Genomic DNA, 17,711 nt, shown 5'->3' with positions numbered 1-17,711 from the left:
AATGAAAGTCCTTGTGCTAACCGAAATGTTGCTGAGGGACAATGTGCTGTTATGATAATCCTGACAGGGCTGTGCTCAAGCTGGCATCTGTCCCCGTCACGGCAGCGTGGCACGCGTGCCTGGGCACACGTCGGATGTGGCCAGCTGAGCTTGGGGCCCAGAGCACCAGCCGGCTTTGTAGGAGGCTGCCTCAGGTGGAGACGCTGCCGTAGCCCCATCGTGTTGCAGTGCAGAAATGGCGCTGGCTTGTAGCATGCTTTGCTGCCACTTTACAGCTTTGTAGATGATTTCTTTTTGGGCTGAGTTTTCCTTTCTCTTCTCAGCCCAGCCCTGCTTGTTCTGTTCAAGCTTCACTGCTCTCACGCCTGGTGTGCAGGGTTTCCTTTGGTTTTCCTCATGGCTGGGATACAGAAGAGGAGGAGGAGGAAGCTCCACTCAAAAACTAAAATCCTTTTTTAAACCCAAGTAACAGAAAAGCCGTTTGGATTTGAGACCGCAGAGCTGCTGCAAGCATCACCCTGCACACCCATACAGCGTGAGTGGCAAGACAGGATGGGATGTGGGTTTGCTAGGTCTGCGGAAACAAAAATAAATGTTTGCAAGATAACGACCGTGCAGCCAAGCGAGAGCCGTGCATGGCAGGTGCCGTGCATGACGCTTCCTTCTCGCTTGCATGAGTGCCGGCGGTTCCCACGCTCGGTGAAATCCGGGCAGGAGCCCGCCTAGCTTTGGGGGGTTCCTGACAGTGCCCCAGCCCCGCCAAGCACGGTGAGATTGTGCTGCTCCCGCGCTGCCAGCACCTCTTCCACAGCAGGGCAGAGGCAGGCCCTGGAACGGCCGCCTGCGCCTGGACGCACAGTGCGGGCTCTCCCGGCCGCGTGCGGGCGCCGAGCTAGGCGGGAGCGCGCGGTCCCCTGCGTGTCGGCCAGGGCGCGGCGAAGGGCACGGCACAGGGGCCTCGTTGATCTCTTGGAGCAGCCTTCAGGGAAGGGGCTGACGTCAGGGCTTGCTGCTTTCCTTCTCCCTTAGTTGCGTTAGTGCCGCTTCAAGGCTGAGAGAGTAATCGCTTGAGACGGGAAATCCAGGGGAGCGGTTCCCGTTCCCACTAGCGCGGCGGAGCTGGCCAGGCTGTTTGTGCCCCTGCCCGGGGACGGTCTGCTTGCCGCTTGAATTGCGAGGCATGGAAGGGGCAGGAAGACAGGCCCGCGAGCCGTGCAGCCCGTGGGCCGAGGGGAGCGCGTGCTGTGCACACGGTATGTGCGCGTGGAGCTGCCTGGGAGCAGCTGCCGCTCCTGGAACCCGCCCAAGTCGCTTTCCTGGGCAATGTCCTGTGGCAGCTCCCCCTGCCTGACCAGGCACCAGAGAGGTTCGGTTCAGGGAGCCGCGTGGATCGCAGCCTTTTCTGCAGCGTGAGAGCTCGAAACAGCAGGAGCCAGCCAGGCCGCGCCGGCCCCTCCACCCAAGTCCAGCTCTGCCCCTGGGCCGGCAGCGGCGAGGACAGGCCCAGGCTGCAGCCCCGCGCTGGAGCTGGCGGAGCAGCTGAGCTCCCAGAACATGCCCCTGGTGTTGTGTAACCGGCTGCAGCCACGTTTCAGACCAAACAATCTTCTTCTCTGTGGGCTTCCCATAATGAAGGGAGAAAAAATCTATTGTGGCTGATGGAGCCACACTGGCAGCTCTGCTGTGCGGGTTTGGCAGGCAGCCCTGCTCACAGGCAGGGATGTCTGTGTTTGCCTGCAGCAGCTCTCCCAGCAACATCGCTTCTCGGTGCAGAGGCTTTAGTCACGCTGGCTGGATGCAGCGCGGCCCAGGCCAGGGTCCTTCAGGAGAGGCCGATTGCACAGAGCCTGCTCCAGCAGCTGCTTGCTGGGGCGGCAGCAGCACGTTGAGCAGCATCCCTGAAGCACGGTTAGCTACCGAAATTGCAGCATGAATGCGCAGGGCACACTCGTTCCTAGGGCTGGGAGCTAGTGCCTTGGTGGAAATAATTAGGAGACAAAGGGCTCAAGGGGATTGCCACCATCTCTGTCCCGTTTCCTATTGCCTTCCACAGCCGGCAGCATGGCGCAGGGTCGAGCTTTCGTTTGGGGAAACACTGTTGGTTTTTGCCCCCGTTCTGAGCGAAGTGAAGGCAGACGCTGCCCTTTCCGCACAAGCGCCACGGCGCAGGGCTCTGGCCGTGCTGACCCCTGCAGCTGTGGCTCGGGGGGTGGGGGGCCTGGACAAAGCTGCACAGAAGCAGCGGCTGCTGTGCTGTCCACCCTGCGCCTGGGGGAGGGGGTGGGGAAGGCAGGTTTCCCTGCCCTGGGGCCAGGGCATCACATCTCTGCCTCCGCCTGCTGCTCCCGGCTCTGGCCGTGCCAAGGGGCCCCCGGGGACTCTCCCTCCCGATGACCGCCCGCTCTGCCTGCCTGGGGCCGGCTGCGGCTCCGCAGCAGGAGAGGTGAGGAGGCTCCAGAGCCAGTCGAGCAACTCGCTGTCTTGCTCAGTCACAGCCCCTGGTCCCCACACAGGGCTAGTTTGCACATGTGCCGCATCCACCTGCCCAGGCCAGACCAGTGCGTGGCTGGGTGAGAGACCCAGACAGCCCCTGCAAGCTGCCCGAGCGCCTGGCACAGGTACATCGCCAACCTCCTCCAGCCGCAGCGGTGGCTGCATATGTTGGCTCCAGGCCACCCTCAATAGCAATTGTTTTGTTCTGAGTTGGGAAACTTCAGCTTTCCCTAAATTAGCACCGTGGCTGCAGCCTGTTGTTCTTGGCCTGGAGCTCCGGTTCTGCAGGGTCGAGCTGAAGCTGCCTGCCCTCCTCCCCCTGGGCCTGGCAGAGCCGCCCAGGCTGCCCGCGGGGCTTCCCCGCTCCTGCCAGGGCAGACTGGCTGGCGGGAGGCGCTCTGCTCCAGCCGGCCCCCGCGCGCCCACCCTGCAGCACAGGGCAGGGGCGCTTCGCCTGGACCGCGCTCGTGCTGCCTGCTGGCCGCTGCCTGGGAAGCTGGGCCCCACGAGGAGCTCCGCACCCTCGGCCACCTGCGACGGCTCTGGTGTTTGTGGCGTTTGCCAGCTCTCAGGAAGAGCGCGGCTTTGCAGGGGCATGAACACTCCCCGGGGGCTGATGCCCCAAGGGGCCCCTCGCTCCAGGTTCGGTTTGCACCAGTCGACTCTCCCTGGTGTCTGCTGACAGCTTTTGCCGGGCACCGGTGGGACCCCTTGCCCCTCATGGAGACGATGGTCTTCACGCCTGCTGGTGCCACGGGGTTCAGTCCTGATCTGCGGGGACCCCCAGCCGAGCCCTGCGTAGGGTAGGGAGCCTGGCCCCGAGGCCAGGCGGCAGCTGGTGTCTCTGGAGCAGAGGCTCGCGCTTATGCCCGGGGTGGCCTTGGCATCCTAGGAGCGTGGAGGCAGCTGCCGGCTGGGCCGTGGCACCTGTCCCGAGCCGCCGCAGGCCAGAGATGCGCTGGCAGGGGACTTGTGCCCTCTCTTCAGCTTCATGACAGCCAGGAGGCTCTGCCTTGGCAAACATGAGGGCAGTTACTGGTCTCCCAGGAGCACAGCATGGACCAGCCCGGGCTCCAGAGGCGATGGGGCTAGTGATCGAGAGCAGGCAGCCGCGGTGGTCGATTAGTGGGCCCCCAGGACAGGCTGAGTGCTCGTCCTGCCTGTCTGTGCCCGCCGGCCTGGTGGCTGGAGCCCCGGCGAGTCGCTGTCTGGCGTCCAGGGCCTGCGGGGCTGAGAGAGCGTGAGGCAGGAGCTCGTTATCTGGTCCCGGGAGGGGGCTGCACGAAAAACCAGGACAAAGGGAGGGGAATCGTCTGCTGTGTGTCCCGGGTGCTGCCCAGCCGCTCACGGCTCTGTTTGTTTCCAGCTGGCTGGGTCGGCCGTTGTCACCTTCGGGCTGTGGCTGCGCTTCGGCGGGGTCATGGGAAACGTCGTGTCAGAGCAGAAGTCCCCGGAGTACATCTACATGGGTGAGTGCCCCTCCGGTAGGTGCCCCTCCGGCTCACCCACGCAGGGGCACCTGCTCCCTCCAGGCTTGCAGTGGTGACAGCCGCTCCCAGGCCTCCTGGGGCCACTTCCAGCCCAGCTCTGTGGCGGCGCTGGCACTGATGGACCAGGACCTGCCCCGGCCCCGGCGCTGGCCGGCAGCTCACAGCCTCTCGGGAGGCAGCAGCAACGGCGCAGTCCCCGGCATGGCAGAGGGCTGCCCGGCGCATGCCCGCAATGGCTTTCTGCTCAGCGCCGCTCCCTGTCCCTGCACACGCCAGACCCCAGGGTCACCTCTGTGGCTCGGGGCTACTCCTGCCCTGGCTGTAAGGGCCGCAGCCCATGCTGGCCTCTGGAGCCGCCCCCAGCCAACATGCAGCCAGCTTTAGGAAGCTGCCAGGGGTCTTGTTCAGTCTGAACGGTGGAACGGTTCCCAGGAGTTTCCAGATGTGCTTTTCAAGCAGCGCTGGGTCTTGCTGGAAGCTGCAGCTGTACGTGCGTGTCTGTGCCTCGGCAGTGCTTTCGTGCCACCTGGCCCTGGCTGCACACTCCTGTCCTCCACCCACTGTCAGCGACCAAGGCCACCCGCACCACGGGGCGTCCTTTCCCCTGACCCTGCGCCAGCGAGTCAAAGTCCTTCTCTTCTAAGCTCGTGTTGCCTGAGACAGCTGCACCCCATAGCCTGGCATCCTGCTCCTCTCCAGGGTGCAGTGCCAGGGGCCGCTGGAGGCCTCACCCCACTGAGCTGGCAGCCAGGTTGCTCCAGGCAGTGGCTGGGAGTGAATGCTGAGTGCGTGCTGAGCCCTTGCACAGCACCAGTCATCCCAGGATGGAAATCCCCCCGTTATGCTGTGCCATTGCTGCCCAGCCCCCCTTGAACTGCTAGGCAGTGACCCCTCCTCTAAGCACTAACTGGGGGTCCAGGTTGCAGGTCGTGGCGGCAGCCCCTTGGAGCCTGCCGGCGGTGCAGGTTCAGGTCACCGCAGCACAGGCAATGCCCTGGCAAGGACTCAGCTGCACGTCAAGGGCTGAAGCGGGACGTGATTGCTGCTGCCACGCTCCTGCTCGTCCGTGTTTCTGGAGCAGCACAGCGCACGCCAGGCGCCAGCCCCGCGGGCTCTCCCTGCTCCCGAGTCCAGCGGCCCCAGCAGGCTCCGCTCCTTTGATGCCAGGGCTGAGCTGGTTTCCCCCTCATGCTTTCATTTGTGGTGAGGTTTTTCCTGAACCTGAGTCTTTTTTTACGCTCCAGTAATGGATAATTACAGCCCTGCCCTTTCCACTTGGCCGGTGCGAGCCACACCAGACAGCCCTGCCCTGCCCTGCCCTGTCCTGTCCTGTCCCGGCAACCAGGCCTCCTCCCTGCCCCAGCTTCGGCCCTGGCTCCCGCTCATCGTTTCCGGCCCTCGAACGTGCGGCCGGGCGGGGGCGAGGCGCCGGTGGCAGCGGGAGGAGACGGGGACGTCGCTGTTGCAGGCCTGGGGCTGCCTGTGGTTTTGTCTTTGGCGGTTCAGGTTCCTTGTGACAGTTCGTTATTTTGAGCCGAGCGGGCGTGAGAGCAGCGCTGGCAGGAAGTGCACGTTTGGTGTCATAGTAACCGGCCCTGCGGCGGCCACCTCGCATGGGCTGACTCACGCCAGGGTGCAGGTTAGGGTGACGGCAAGGCTCTGGCTGCGTCTCGGCACGTGGGGCCTCCGTGCAGAAGCCGGCAGCCCTGATTCAGGGTGAGGACGCCCGCAGAGGTGCCCAGGCTCCTGCGCCCGGCGCAGGCAGGCCCTGCCTCTTTGTACCTGGGCTGGCGCTATGAGGGCAGGCACCGTCCTGGTCCAGCCGGGCACCAGCCCCTGCGGACGGGTCTCCGGGGGGTCCTCAGGAGTCCATGGAAGATCCCTCCTTCAGCTGCCCGCGGCAGGGGCGGCCCAGCGCAGGGAGCTGCAGCCCGCGGGGCCTGGCGGGAGCCAAGAGCAGCAGGGACGGCGCGTTCCTGCCACGCCGGGCTGGGGCGCGAGGAGGGAGCTGCTGTGGGGCCAGGGCCAGGCCCGGCCGGCCGGCCGGGCAGAGCAGAGAGGCTCCTTTCTGGCAGGCAGGAGGGCTCTGTCCACGCGGCCCCTGTGAAGCGAAGCACGAGGCCGTGTCCCTGCCAGCCGCGAGGGAATCCAGGCGGCAGGCCCTGCCAGGGAGGGAACTGGAAAACCCATCTGTCTGTGCCGGTCAGCCTGGAGCGCGGCCCCGTGCCGCGTGCTCCCTCCCCGGCTGTGGCGCTGCCTGCCCTGCTCCCGCCCTGTGCCGCAGAGGGCCGCAGCCGGGTGGCCTGGCGAGGGCCGGGCTCTCCCTCCGGCCGTATGCAAGCTCCCTGGGGACAGGAGCATTGCATGCCTCGGGCATGAAGTCACGCCTGCGGCAGGAGGACGCTAGCAGGCTTGCCCTGCAGCAGCCGGTGCCCCGGCAGGCAGGAGCAGCCCAGCAGCACGGGGCCACACAAGCTGCTGCTGTCTGCTCTGTGCAGGCCCTGCGCTGGGGCTGCCTCCCCGCATGTGCAGGGCCAGGCCCAGACGGAGTCAGCAGCTGTCAGCGTGCTGCCCCCGAGCCGGCGCTGGAGCACAGCGGGAAGCCAGGCACCGTCCCCCTGGGCTGGAGCTGCTCCCTCCTGCAGCATCTCAGCGGGGCCCGACCCGGCCCAGAGCCGGGGGACGCGGCAAGGCGGGCACCAGCCACGCCTGGCGTTGCTCACATGCCACCGGGTGTCACAGCCCCGTCGGCGCCTTGCTCAGACACTGGCTCTGTGGCTCCGGCACCTCTGAGCCGAGTACGGTCCTCGCGAGCCCCCTTCTTACTCGGGCTCCCCTCTGCGGTTCAAGTGTGCTCGGGGCAGGTACACGGGGCCCTGAGGGGCAGAAGTGGGGAGCCCCACAGGAGGGGTAGGTGGCTGCTCTCCCCCAGGCTGTTGCTGTTGCTGATTGCCGCCCTTTGCTCTCTGCGACCCCCCCATCACGGGGACATCCACAGAATCGGGCTGGGGCTGGGGCTGCTACCTCTGAAGCGTCAGTGCTGCCATGGGTCTCGTGCGCTGGTGGCTGGCCATGTAGAGCAGCAGAATAATAATCTCTGGTATTGATTCTTGTGGGTCTGCCTCTGCCTTCAAGAGCTGCTTGCAAGGGCCCTGAGGCAGCCAAGGGCAGCTCCCTCGCTGCCTTTCTCACTGTGTCCCTGAAATGGGTCCATCCCCCGCTCCCCAGCACGCACATGCACATGCACATGCACATGCACATGCACACGCACACAGCCATGCCGTCGCTCGCAGCTGGAGGGGCCCGTCCTGCCCATCGCCCGCGGCTCGGGTGCTGGAACGGTGCCTTCGGGCTCGGGACAACAGCGCCATTCATGCCTGCGGGGAGGCCACACAGAACGCCATTATCCCAGGGGCTAGGACTGCGGGGCTGCTGCCCCTCCTCCGGTCCCAAGCAGGGCACGGCCCCGTGGCCGGGCAAGTGCGGGATGAACCAGAGAGCTGTCCGGGGGGCAAGGAGGCCCGGTTGCCCTCCCAGCCCTGTGAAGCAAGGCCCGCACTGAGCGAGGTGTGATAAGGGCTCCACTGTGTGGGGGCGACCACAGGATGCCACGCAGCACCTCGCTGTGAAGGCGGGCAGCCACGGGCCCCTCTCTGGGCTTGCCTGGCAGTGGCTTGGCTCCGTGACCCAACGCCCTTGGCACTGTGAGGCCAGCTGGCAGGTCAAGGGGAGTCTTCTGGGGGGGTTCATGGGGAAAAGCCCATCTGAATCCTTCCACACAGGAGATACTGGTTTGTCCCTGGGAGCATTTGGAAAGTTCAGGAACTTGTGGGGGGTGGTTTCCTCACTCCTCTCTTGCTCCCCAACTTCTGCCAGGCGGAGAAGAGCCGCAGGATCATTGCCCCGTCCTCATTTCCTGCCGGAGAAGGAGCTGGTCATGTGGGGGCTCTCACCTTTGGGACAGCTGTGGCTGCCAGTGAAAGTGTCGCTTTCCCTTCTTTGACCTCTTAGAAAACCTGTTATTCACATCCAGGAGGACACAGGAACAGCAGCATAGAGGCAGCGAGCGTGTCCTCACAGTTTCAGCCATGCTGCAGCCTTCAGAGCTTGTCACCGGAAATGGTTCCCAGTGGCCGTCCGTCAGCGGAGCCGCTTTGCGAGCAGCATCTGTGCTACGTGCTGACACGTCCTGACCCCGCGCTCCCAGCCTGCCAGATGCCCACCGTGCAGCCCTGGCCACGCTGGAGCACCCCAACGGCCCCTTCCTGCTCCATGGGTGTCCAGTTGGGGCCCGCAGGGGCCTTGCAAGGGCAGCAGCTCAGCGGGGTCAGAGCCGAGGGGATGTGGCTTTCTGTGCCCTCCTGGGCGTGGGGAGGGAACAGGCCATGATGCAGCCCCTGATGCCCAGCACAGGCTCTTCTCGGCGCAAGGCTTTGGGAGCAGGGTGGCATGACACTTCCTTTTGTATCACCTGCTCGCCAGGGCCAGGCTTGGACCCTTGTGCCACCTTTCATGTCCCTGGGGCTGCCCCCCCTCTCGTGGCCTTTGAAGAGGTATCTGCACCCAGCTGTCTGCGCAGCCTGAGCGCAGGTCCCAGCTGTGCCGGCCCAGAGGGACTCTCACTCCCGCTGCCCTGTGCCCACTGCAAGCAGCTCTGGAACGCCTCCGTCCTGTGGCACACGGGTCCTGTGTACGTGTGTGTGCGTGCACCTCCCTTGGGGCTGGGGGTATTTTCCTTCATGCTCTCCGGGCTGGCGACAGCGTTCAGGTGCTGCCAGGTTGTGGGGCAAACGCCGGCATGAACTCTCCTGGACAGGAGGTGGGAGGAGGCGCCTCCAGGCTGGCAGCAGGCCCGAAAAGGGAAGTTGCTGGGAGGTGTCAGCAGCCGCATGAGCTGAGGCTTCGCCACCCCACCCAGAGCCGAGGCCTGCGCAGCACAGGCAGAGCTGCGGCGCCCGCACACAGCCGGACGCAGCTCACCCTGTTAGTCTGAAGTGGGGTAGAAGGACGTGTAGCTTCGCACTTGTGGTCTACCCGCAGCAGAGATGCATGTATTGATACAGGCACAAGCTGGCATGGGCTGAGGCTGGGCCCAGCGGGGCGCAGGGCTGTGGGGCGACAAGCCCTGCCAGGGCTCAGAAATACAAGAAATGCAACTAGAAACACAGCCTTTGGCAGCGTGTGGCTGGGGAGGTGTCTGGAGCCAGGACCAGGCCCCCTTGTCCAGCTGGCTCTAACGGGGCCAGCCGCATCCCCGGCGAGCAGCCTCGTACCCGCACCCACCGGCCTGGCACTGCCCGTGCCCGCTCTGCGCTGCGCTGCCCGGGCCGTGGGGTGGTGCTGGCTCTCCCCTGCTGCGCCCTGCAGAGCCCCGGCTCACGGACCCTCTCGCCCCCGTGCAGCTGCTGGCCAGGCCCCCTCGGGGAGGCTGGGCAGGTTTCAGACAGTCCCTGCAATTGGGCCTGGCGCCAGCCTGCACCCTGGGAAAGCAGCCAGGCTCCTGGCAGGGCAGTGGCCCGTGTGCCTGCCGGGAGGGCCGAGCTCATGGGGCTCACACACCTCGCCCTCTTCGGGCACTTGGGCTTCCCTCCAGGCCAGAGCCCGTCTGCCCAGCGCCGCACACTGCCAGCCCCGTGCCCCATTCCCCGGGCGAGGCTCTGGCCCCCCAAGCGCCAGCAGACCCCACCACAGCACTGCTGGCATGGGAGCCTGGCCCCTGGCCTGCTCCAGCAAGGGACCTGGGGCAAAGGGGCTGCTGGGGTCGCTGCGGGGGACATGGCTGTGCCGGACAGGCCGGCAGAGCCCTGGGCTGGGGGAGGAGTGTTTCCAGGCCCCAGGGAGCAGGGGCTTTCTTGCCTCCTCCCTCCCGGAGCGGGGAAGCCTTTTGCCGTGGTGTGTGGGCAGGGGACCAGGGGCCAGCCAGGCCACCTTACCAGAGCGATGCGCTTCCCCATGGTGGGGGAACGGCAGGGGTGACATCCCCTCCAGCTATCCCGCATATGGTGCCCTCCCCTCTGACTGAGTGGGCGTCTGTCCCGCAGGGCTGTACGTGCTGGTGGGCGCCGGGGCGCTGATGATGATGGTCGGGTTCTTCGGGTGCTGCGGAGCCGTGCGGGAGTCCCAGTGCCTGCTCGGAGCGGTACGTAGCGTGGCCCCTCCATGCAGACAGCTCTTGGGGTGCAGCCGCCCTGCCCCTCCAAGCACACACCATCCACCATCCCCGAGTCCCGGAAGAAACTACTTCCCTGCTGCAGCAGGCTTCCCTGGGCCTGTGCTGCTCCCTGCTCCACCTCTCCTGCCCTCCATCTCCCGGCAGATCCTGGCCTCTTCCCCCAGTGCCCTTCTGTCCCCGTCTGGCCAGTGCTGTCTGGGGGAGGGCAGGGATGGTGGTGTGCGTGGCGGGCACGGTGGGGCGCAGCTCAGTGTGCTCTTCCTCCCCTGCAGTTTTTTGCCTGCTTGCTGGTGATCTTTGCTGCCGAAGTCACCTCCGGTGTGTTCGCCTTCCTAGGCAAGAACGTGGTGAGTAAGGAGCGGGGCTGGGCTCCTGCTGCTGGCTGAGGTGGGGATCTCACACAGTCGTGCATGGGGGAGGTCTTCCACTGCTCTGTGGCCCCCATGGGGTCTGGAGCCGCAGAGGGGTCACATTCCCACGAGCGCCAGAAGCTGGGCTTCAGATGATGCATCATCTCCACTCCTGGAGCTGAGCAGGGAATGAGCTGTGCAAGCTGCCTGCACGCACGTGTACTGTCAGCACCGGGACGGCTGCCGGGGCAGAGCACCGCATGGGGAGCCACGTGCACGCCCACGCTGTGACCCACCGAGGAAGCACCGGGCCCAAGCAGGGCACGCATATGCTGTGGCTACGCCGGCCCTCTCGTGTTGTCCCTCCACTGGGCAGGGGTCACTGGTGATTCTGGAGGTGGGAGTTTGTCTTGTTGGGGGTGAAATGTGATGAGCGCCCCAGTGCCTCTGACTGTGTGTCCGTGTGCAGGCAATACAAGAAGTCCAGGCCATCTACAAAGACGCTTATGACGCCTACATGAAGAACCCAGGAGAGAAAAACACAACTCTCCAGCTTCTGCACTCATCTGTGAGTACCCACATGAGCGTGAGGATGCGTGCTGCATACCCGTGGGACCGTGCCCTGAGTACTGAAGGTGCTGGGCTGGCCGGCAGGCGACAGGCCCCTCTCCCAGGAGAGCACTGGGGACTGGTTAGAGGTAACCTGGTGCTGCAGATGCCTCAGCCTGACGATGCCCGAGGCCTCAGCCCCCAGGCCCCAGCTCTTAGCAGCAGAAGCCGAGCGGTGCAGCGCTGCCCCCCACGAGGCAGGCTGTCAGTGCTTTCGGGGTCACTGGGTCCTCTCCTGGTAGGGCCTAGCGCGCAGGGGTGACGATCTTCCCAGAAGCTCTGCTGACACAGCAGTCCCGAGGGTTGGTTCTTTCGCTGCCCCGCCACACGGGGAGAACAAACGGGGGGAACGTGCGGGATGTGACTTGTCGGGGGCCACACAGGCTGTGGTCGAGCCCGCCACTCGCAGCTCCATGCACCTCCCACATAGAGGAGACCCGGCCCGGCCACCGCTGGGAGCATCACCACATTCCTCAGGGCTGCGCCCACCCCACAGCCCCGGCCCCGCTCCCACAGCTGCCGGCTCCGACCCCAAGAGGAATTCCGAGCATGTCGTAGGAGATAAGCAAGCAGGAAGAGCGGAGCCTCGGTGGCGGCCTGGCGATTTATCACTGGTCCCCACCCTGGGGCGGCCGTGTCCATCCATCTTCAGCTCCAATGCGCTGCCCCCGTCCCAGCATATCCCACATGAGCACTTCCATCTGGAGCAAAGGGATTTGAAGCCTGTGTGGTTCAGAGCATGCCGGGGCCTGCAGCGCGGTTGGTCCCTTGTGTTACTGGACTCTGCAGCCAGGGCAGGCCTCCCCTTGGAAGCTGTCTTTACACCCACGTTCCTGAATGTCCTCCAGACCTCAGGTTGGGGAGGACCGGGTTAGAGAGGTTCTGGAGGGGCTGGACGTGTTCAAATCAGCGGGTCCAGATGCTCTCCACCCCAGGGTGTTGAGGGAGCTAGCTGGGGTTATTGCAGGGGCCTTGGCACAGCTTTACGAGCGCTCGTGGTGCTCGGGCCAGGTGCCGGATTGGAAGATAGCCAACGTGGTCCCCATCTTCAAAAAAGGGAGGAGGGAGGACCCGGGCAACTATCAGCCTGTCAGTCTTACCTCAATCCGAGGGAAACTCTTTGAGAAGATCATCAAGGAGCACGTCTGCGATGGGCCGGCCTCGGAGATGATGCTCAAGGGCAACCAGCACGGTTTCATTGGGGGCAGGTCCTGTCAGACCAACCTGATTGCCTTTTAGGATCAGGTCACAAAGGCAATGGACGCAGGTGTTGCCATGGACGTAGTCTTTCTGGACTTCAGCAAGGCCTTTGACACCATCTCCCACCCCATCCTCATTAAAAAACTAGGTGACTGTGGCATTGATGCCTACACAGTCAGATGGATTGCACATTGGCTCAAGGGTTGTACTCAGAGGGTGGTGGTGGATGGTCATATTCGATCTGGGGGGAAGTGGGCAGCGGAGTCCCCCAGGGTCCGGTCCTTGGGCCCGCGCTGTTCAATTTCTTTATCAGCAATTTGGACGATGGGGTGAAAAGCAGTCTGTTTAAATTCACTGATGATACCAAAATTTGGGGTGAAGTGAGCACGTTAGTAGGGAGGGAAAGACTGCACCAAGACCTGGATAGATTACAGGGGCGGGCTAACAAAAACAGGATGCGTTTCAACACTGACAAGTGCAGGGTGCTGCACGTGGGCAGTAGTAACCAGCAGCACACTTATAAGATGGGAAACTCCCTTCTTGAGAGCACGGAGGCAGAAAGCGATCTTGGAGTCATTATTGAATCCAAGATGAACAAGGGCCGACAATGCGAGGCCACGGTTGGCAGGGCTAACTGGACCTTGTCGTGCGTCCACAGATGCATCTCGAGCAGGTGCAGGGAGGTGTTCCTCCTGCTCTACACGACGCTGGTCAGGCCACAGCTGGAGTACTGCGTCCAGTTCTGGGCACCGCACCTCAGGAGGGATGTGGACAGCATGGAGAGGGTCCAGAGGAGGCCACTCGCATGATCGGGGGCAGCAGGGCAGGCCCTACGAGGAGAGACTGCAGGACCTGAACCTGTTCAGCCTCCACAAGAGAAGGCTGAGGGGGGACCTGGTGACCGTCTATAAACTCACTAGGGGGGACCAGAAGGGTTTGGGAGAGACCTTGTTTCCCCTAGCGCCCGCTGGCATAACAAGGAATAACAGCCACAAGTTGTTGGAGAGGAGGTTTAGATTAGACATTCGCAAGAACTACTTCACGGTCAGGGCGGCTGGGATCTGGGACCAACTTCCAAGGGAAGTGGTGCTGGGTCCTACCCCGGGGGTCTTTAAGAAGAGGCTTGAAGCCTACCTGGATGGAGTCATTTGAGCCCAGTTTTTCTCCTGCCCTGGCACGGGGTCGGACTTGAAGATCTACAAGGTCCCTTCGACCCGACTTCTATGATTCTACACCAGACACAGGATCTGAGCTTTGAGTTTGGACCAAATTCAGTGCTGGTGAAACTCCTCCCCAGGCTGGCAAGTTACTGCAGAGGGACATGGCCACGGCTCTGCCTCTGTATATCTTTTGTCTGTTTCCAGCTCAGCTGCTGGGGTGAAAGCAGAGCCACAGGAGGAAATGGGCCCGGGGCTTCCTCTTCTCTGACACTGCCTCTTCCTCCCTTTCTTGACCATCTAGTTTCAGTGCTGTGGTAAAGGCAAAGACAGTGATGATCAGGTGAAACCCACGTGTCCAGAGGGCATCCATCTGCCCAAGGTAAGCACCCACCCCTCAGATTGTCTCAGGGGCCTTTCTGCACAGACACATCAGTCTGAGGGAGAAGCTTCTTGATGCAAGGAACCAAAGCAGCAGGAGGAAGGACGGAGATGGGTGGATGGAAAGGGGCATCCCATTCCAGACAGGCTCTGTTTGGCACCCAGTGATTCAAAAACTGCTTTTCTGTGTCACGGTCACATGAGATGAGGCTGGAGAAATGTTCAGCTGAACTCAGATTTCAGAAAAGTCTGAGCTGCTTTCAGTCCTGCAGGCCCCCACCACCCCGTCCTCTGAGGGCTGAGGGTCAGGAGAACAGACTCCTCCAGCCAGCAGCCTGCCCACCGCCCCAAGCAAGGGAGCAGAGGCAGTGGAAGCAGTGTCAGGACCTTCAGAGTCTCTGTGAAAAGCACTTGTCCCTCCCGGGAGGGCAGAGAGAATGCTCCCACGTTACCTTTCAGGGAGCCTGCTCCACTTAGCTTGGACGGGCAGATCCCCATTGCGCCCAGCCACAGAGCTGGCTTTAGCTCCTGGAGAACATGAGGATAAAGTGGGGGATCGCTTGCGAGTGCCTCTTGGGGGGTGTGGACAAAGGAGCGGGCAGCACCCGGAGACGGGCTTCTGGCAGGTTAGGGCATGCTGATGCCTTGGCAGAAGGGGAGGGGGAGCTTCCTGCTGGTCTGAAATGCTCAAGAGAGCACCAGGCACAGGCAGAGACGGCAGGGTACGTTGGACCGTGGCAGCCACCCTCCAGACCCAGGTACTGAATAGCGGAGCAGTGGGGAGCAGGGAACTAAGGGAGCAGATCTGGACACGTTCCTGCCAAGCTGAGTGGGGCTGTCTCTGTTTCCAACAGAACTGCCTGGAGGAAATCCAGAGTGTAACAAACTCGCATCTGCACTTAGTTGGAATCGTTGGGATTGCAATTGCTGGCATCACAGTGAGTACATCCCTGCCATCCAGATGACATCCCTGCTCCTTCCTCGGGGCAGGGGGTTCCAGCAGCTGCTGCAGGGTGCTCGCGGTATGACTTCCTGACACTTCTGCTGGGCCTCCCCTTCACATCACTCTCCCCATATACATCTGGAAATGTCTCAGGTTTACTGGCACATTTGGAGAGGGTCTCTGGGAGAAATCCTCCCGCACTGCTGTTGTGAATAGACACCTTTAGTAATGTCAGCAGGAAGCTGTGTTCACGAAGCCTGACTTGAAAAGTGCCCGTTACCCTGAGCTTTCATCCTGTCCAAAGTGCTGCAGACATGGCCTCCTGTCCCAGCATATCTGACCTCTTCCCGCAGGAAGGGCTTCTTTGCTGGCGCCTCGACACAGCTTCACAGACCAAGTGCACCACATCCAGTTGCTGGGAAGAGCAGGGTTTTCCAGTGACATGTTCGTGGCTCCTCCCACAGTCAGAAATGGCACATGCCTGTTTCTCAGCTAGTTGCTTTAAAGATCAGGTTTTGCAGTAGGCCTGCTAGGGAGCCAGTCCTCATCACCCGAGGCTGCCCTGTGCTAGAAGCATATGCTGAGCACAGGGAGTGAACACCCCTCAAAATGGCACAGCGGAGGGAAGAGGGAGAGGGTGTCGGAAGCTGCCTGCGCAGGGCCCTCGTGGTCAGGCAGCCAGGCAGGCAGGAGGAGCAAGTGCTGCAGCACGTTCTCCACGCTCTGTCCTTGTCTTTGTCGCTGCCGTGTGGCAAGGCTGGCCAGCTGTCTGCCCGTGTCCTGGGAAAGGTGTCACTGGTGTATGTTGCCAGGCAGAGCTGCCAGCTTCCCCTGACCAGTAAACTCTGCCCTGGCAATGAAACTTGTGGCCAGGGGAAATTACTGGATCTCCAATGCTCTCTGCTGGGCTTTGCATTCACCTTCCTCTGTAGGTTCCTGCTCCCAAGCTGGTCGGTACTGTTGATGTCACGGGTGAGCTCCCCACCGGTGCAGTCCTTATGGAGGTGTTAGTTTCTGTGTGAAATCACAGTGCCCTAAAGCAATCCCAGTGCGAGCCTGATGCCCAGCTCTGCTTTCTGTTCTTCTGCAGATACTTCACAGGCAGAGATGTCTGCCAGCCCTGTCTCTGTACTGCTCTGGAATCCAGAGCCTCTGTTCAGTGCCGGCCCTGATGCTATTAATAGGACTGAATTTGTGTCAGGGCAGATGACCTCAGTGGGATAAACCCCTACTGAAATTTGGCAAGAACTTATGCTGTGCAAAGCATTCATAATGTCTGTGGCACCTATATGTTCAAATATCGTCTTGGCTCCGAATGCTAGAGAAGCATCTCCCACGTTACTTATCTGCTGTCCTGAGATCTGCAGACAGAAACCACGATCTGCCATGGCCACTCACTTGCAAAGATCACTAGATTGCTCTGATATGATGGACAGTTTTGCAATGGCTTTTGTAACTGGAGGCATCTCCTGGAAGTCCCTAAATCCCGTTCCTTCTCTCCTAGATCTTTGGCATGATATTCAGCATGGTTCTCTGTTGTGCAATCCGCAATACAAGAGACACGCTCTAAACTCTTGCTGCAAACTTCTATGCTCCAGGACTTCCAGACTAAACTTCACAAGAAGCGTTCTCCTACCCAGCCTAATAATTTCAGTACATATTTAATTAGTGTGTTTAACAAAGTGAGAGAAAAATACTCCGCTTAGGTGAGCCTGTGAAACCAATTAATTCTGTTTAAATTTGCAAGTCAGAAAACTGAAATGAGCAAAATGAGGGTTTAAAATGTTCCGGTTTAAATGGAAAGGCAAAGGTGGCATCTTCAACTTACGATTTTCAGTATGTTTGCATGTGTGTGGCTGGGTGCCCGCACAGATGTGTATATCACGTGGGGACAGGTGTGGCTCTCCATACAGAAGTTTCAGTGTGCACATGCACTGATATCTGTACACACAGTGCCTGGTGTGACTGAGTGAGTGCACGCACGCACGCATGCAGAGGGGCTACATTGTGTGCACACATTTGCTCGCACGTTCCTGCAAGGTCCCTTCTGTAGCACATGCAGCCGTGGGCAAATACAGCTGGAGCCATTTCCACAGCGAACTCCTCTTTGCCAAGCGTCACTGTAGGAGCAAGCTTCATCTTTTAAATATAACCTTTAATGCAGTTTCTACTAATCTCCCCCACATTTCAAGGGAATTAATACACTTGACTTAAATGAGCTAAACCCTAACAGCCTGTTCCCACAAACTGATACGCGTACAACACAGCCCCTGGACATCAGTGTCACATGTAGAAGTCTTCTGGGTCCTGGGTCTGAATCCAGAGAGCTTCTGGGGAACCCCTGGATCCCAGCCGAAGTTTGGAGCGGGAGACTTTGACAGGTAATGCCGCTGGTTGTGATGAATCCCAGTGCCAGGTGTGCCTAGGCTTCCACTCCACCAGTATGGCAAAGCCCATCTGCGGCGGAGCAAGGCCTCTCAAATCCCATTCATGTTTAAAGCAGAAACATGGGTGGAAAGGGGCAGGGGAGCTGATGCAGGCTCTGCTTGCTCCAAGCGCCGCCCTCGTGCCAAGGTCTCCAGCACCCCGCATCCTCACGGGCGGCTCTGGCACCGGAGCCGTGGCCTCGTGGGAGGTCTTTGGCCACAGACTCTGGGAACCAAACCAAGTGTGACGATGACGGCCAGGGAAGGCGAGCGGCGCTCGGGCACGTCCACGCCTGCTTCTGAGCGCCCACAGCTCCCGCAGGGCTTTCTCCGCAAGCCTCTCGCCCCCACCTGGAGCTGGAGCTGGAGCTGGGCAGGGAAGGAAAGGCAGGGAATTTCCACAGTTAAGAGTCATTTTCTTAGTGGCAAGAGATGTCGAAATTACACTGTATGTATCCTTGAAATACCTCAGGGCTTGAGTTTACACAGG

At 61.6% G+C, this 17,711-nt stretch overlaps 1 protein-coding gene across 1 annotated transcript; it reads left to right on the top strand.

The window, feature by feature from the left end:
* The first annotated feature begins 3,222 nt into the window (after positions 1-3,222).
* Positions 3,223-17,013, top strand: TSPAN2 (tetraspanin 2). The gene is made up of 8 exons (XM_019513762.1): positions 3,223-3,291; positions 3,767-3,962; positions 10,025-10,122; positions 10,428-10,502; positions 10,975-11,073; positions 13,776-13,853; positions 14,707-14,790; positions 16,300-17,013. The coding sequence occupies exons 1-8, from the start codon at positions 3,223-3,225 to the stop codon at positions 16,363-16,365; spliced, it is 765 nt and encodes a 254-aa protein (XP_019369307.1). The 3' UTR covers positions 16,366-17,013.
* Positions 17,014-17,711: the final 698 nt, after the last annotated feature.

The sequence above is a fragment of the Gavialis gangeticus genome, unplaced genomic scaffold (genome assembly GCF_001723915.1).
Source record: "Gavialis gangeticus isolate Ggan-Ray unplaced genomic scaffold, GavGan_comp1, whole genome shotgun sequence".
Taxonomy (NCBI): domain Eukaryota; kingdom Metazoa; phylum Chordata; order Crocodylia; family Gavialidae; genus Gavialis; species Gavialis gangeticus.
This window is presented reverse-complemented; position numbering and strand designations above follow the sequence as displayed.

Excerpts from the sequence above, each read along its gene's own strand:
- TSPAN2 (XM_019513762.1), top strand. The coding sequence starts at position 3,223 with ATGGTCTTCACGCCTGCTGGTGCCACGGGGTTCAGTCCTGATCTGCGG. Across the intron at positions 3,292-3,766 it reads GACCCCCAGCCGAGCCCTGC|GGGGCTGCACGAAAAACCAG; the intron begins GTAGGGTAGGGA and ends TGGTCCCGGGAG. Across the intron at positions 14,791-16,299 it reads TTGCAATTGCTGGCATCACA|ATCTTTGGCATGATATTCAG; the intron begins GTGAGTACATCC and ends CTTCTCTCCTAG.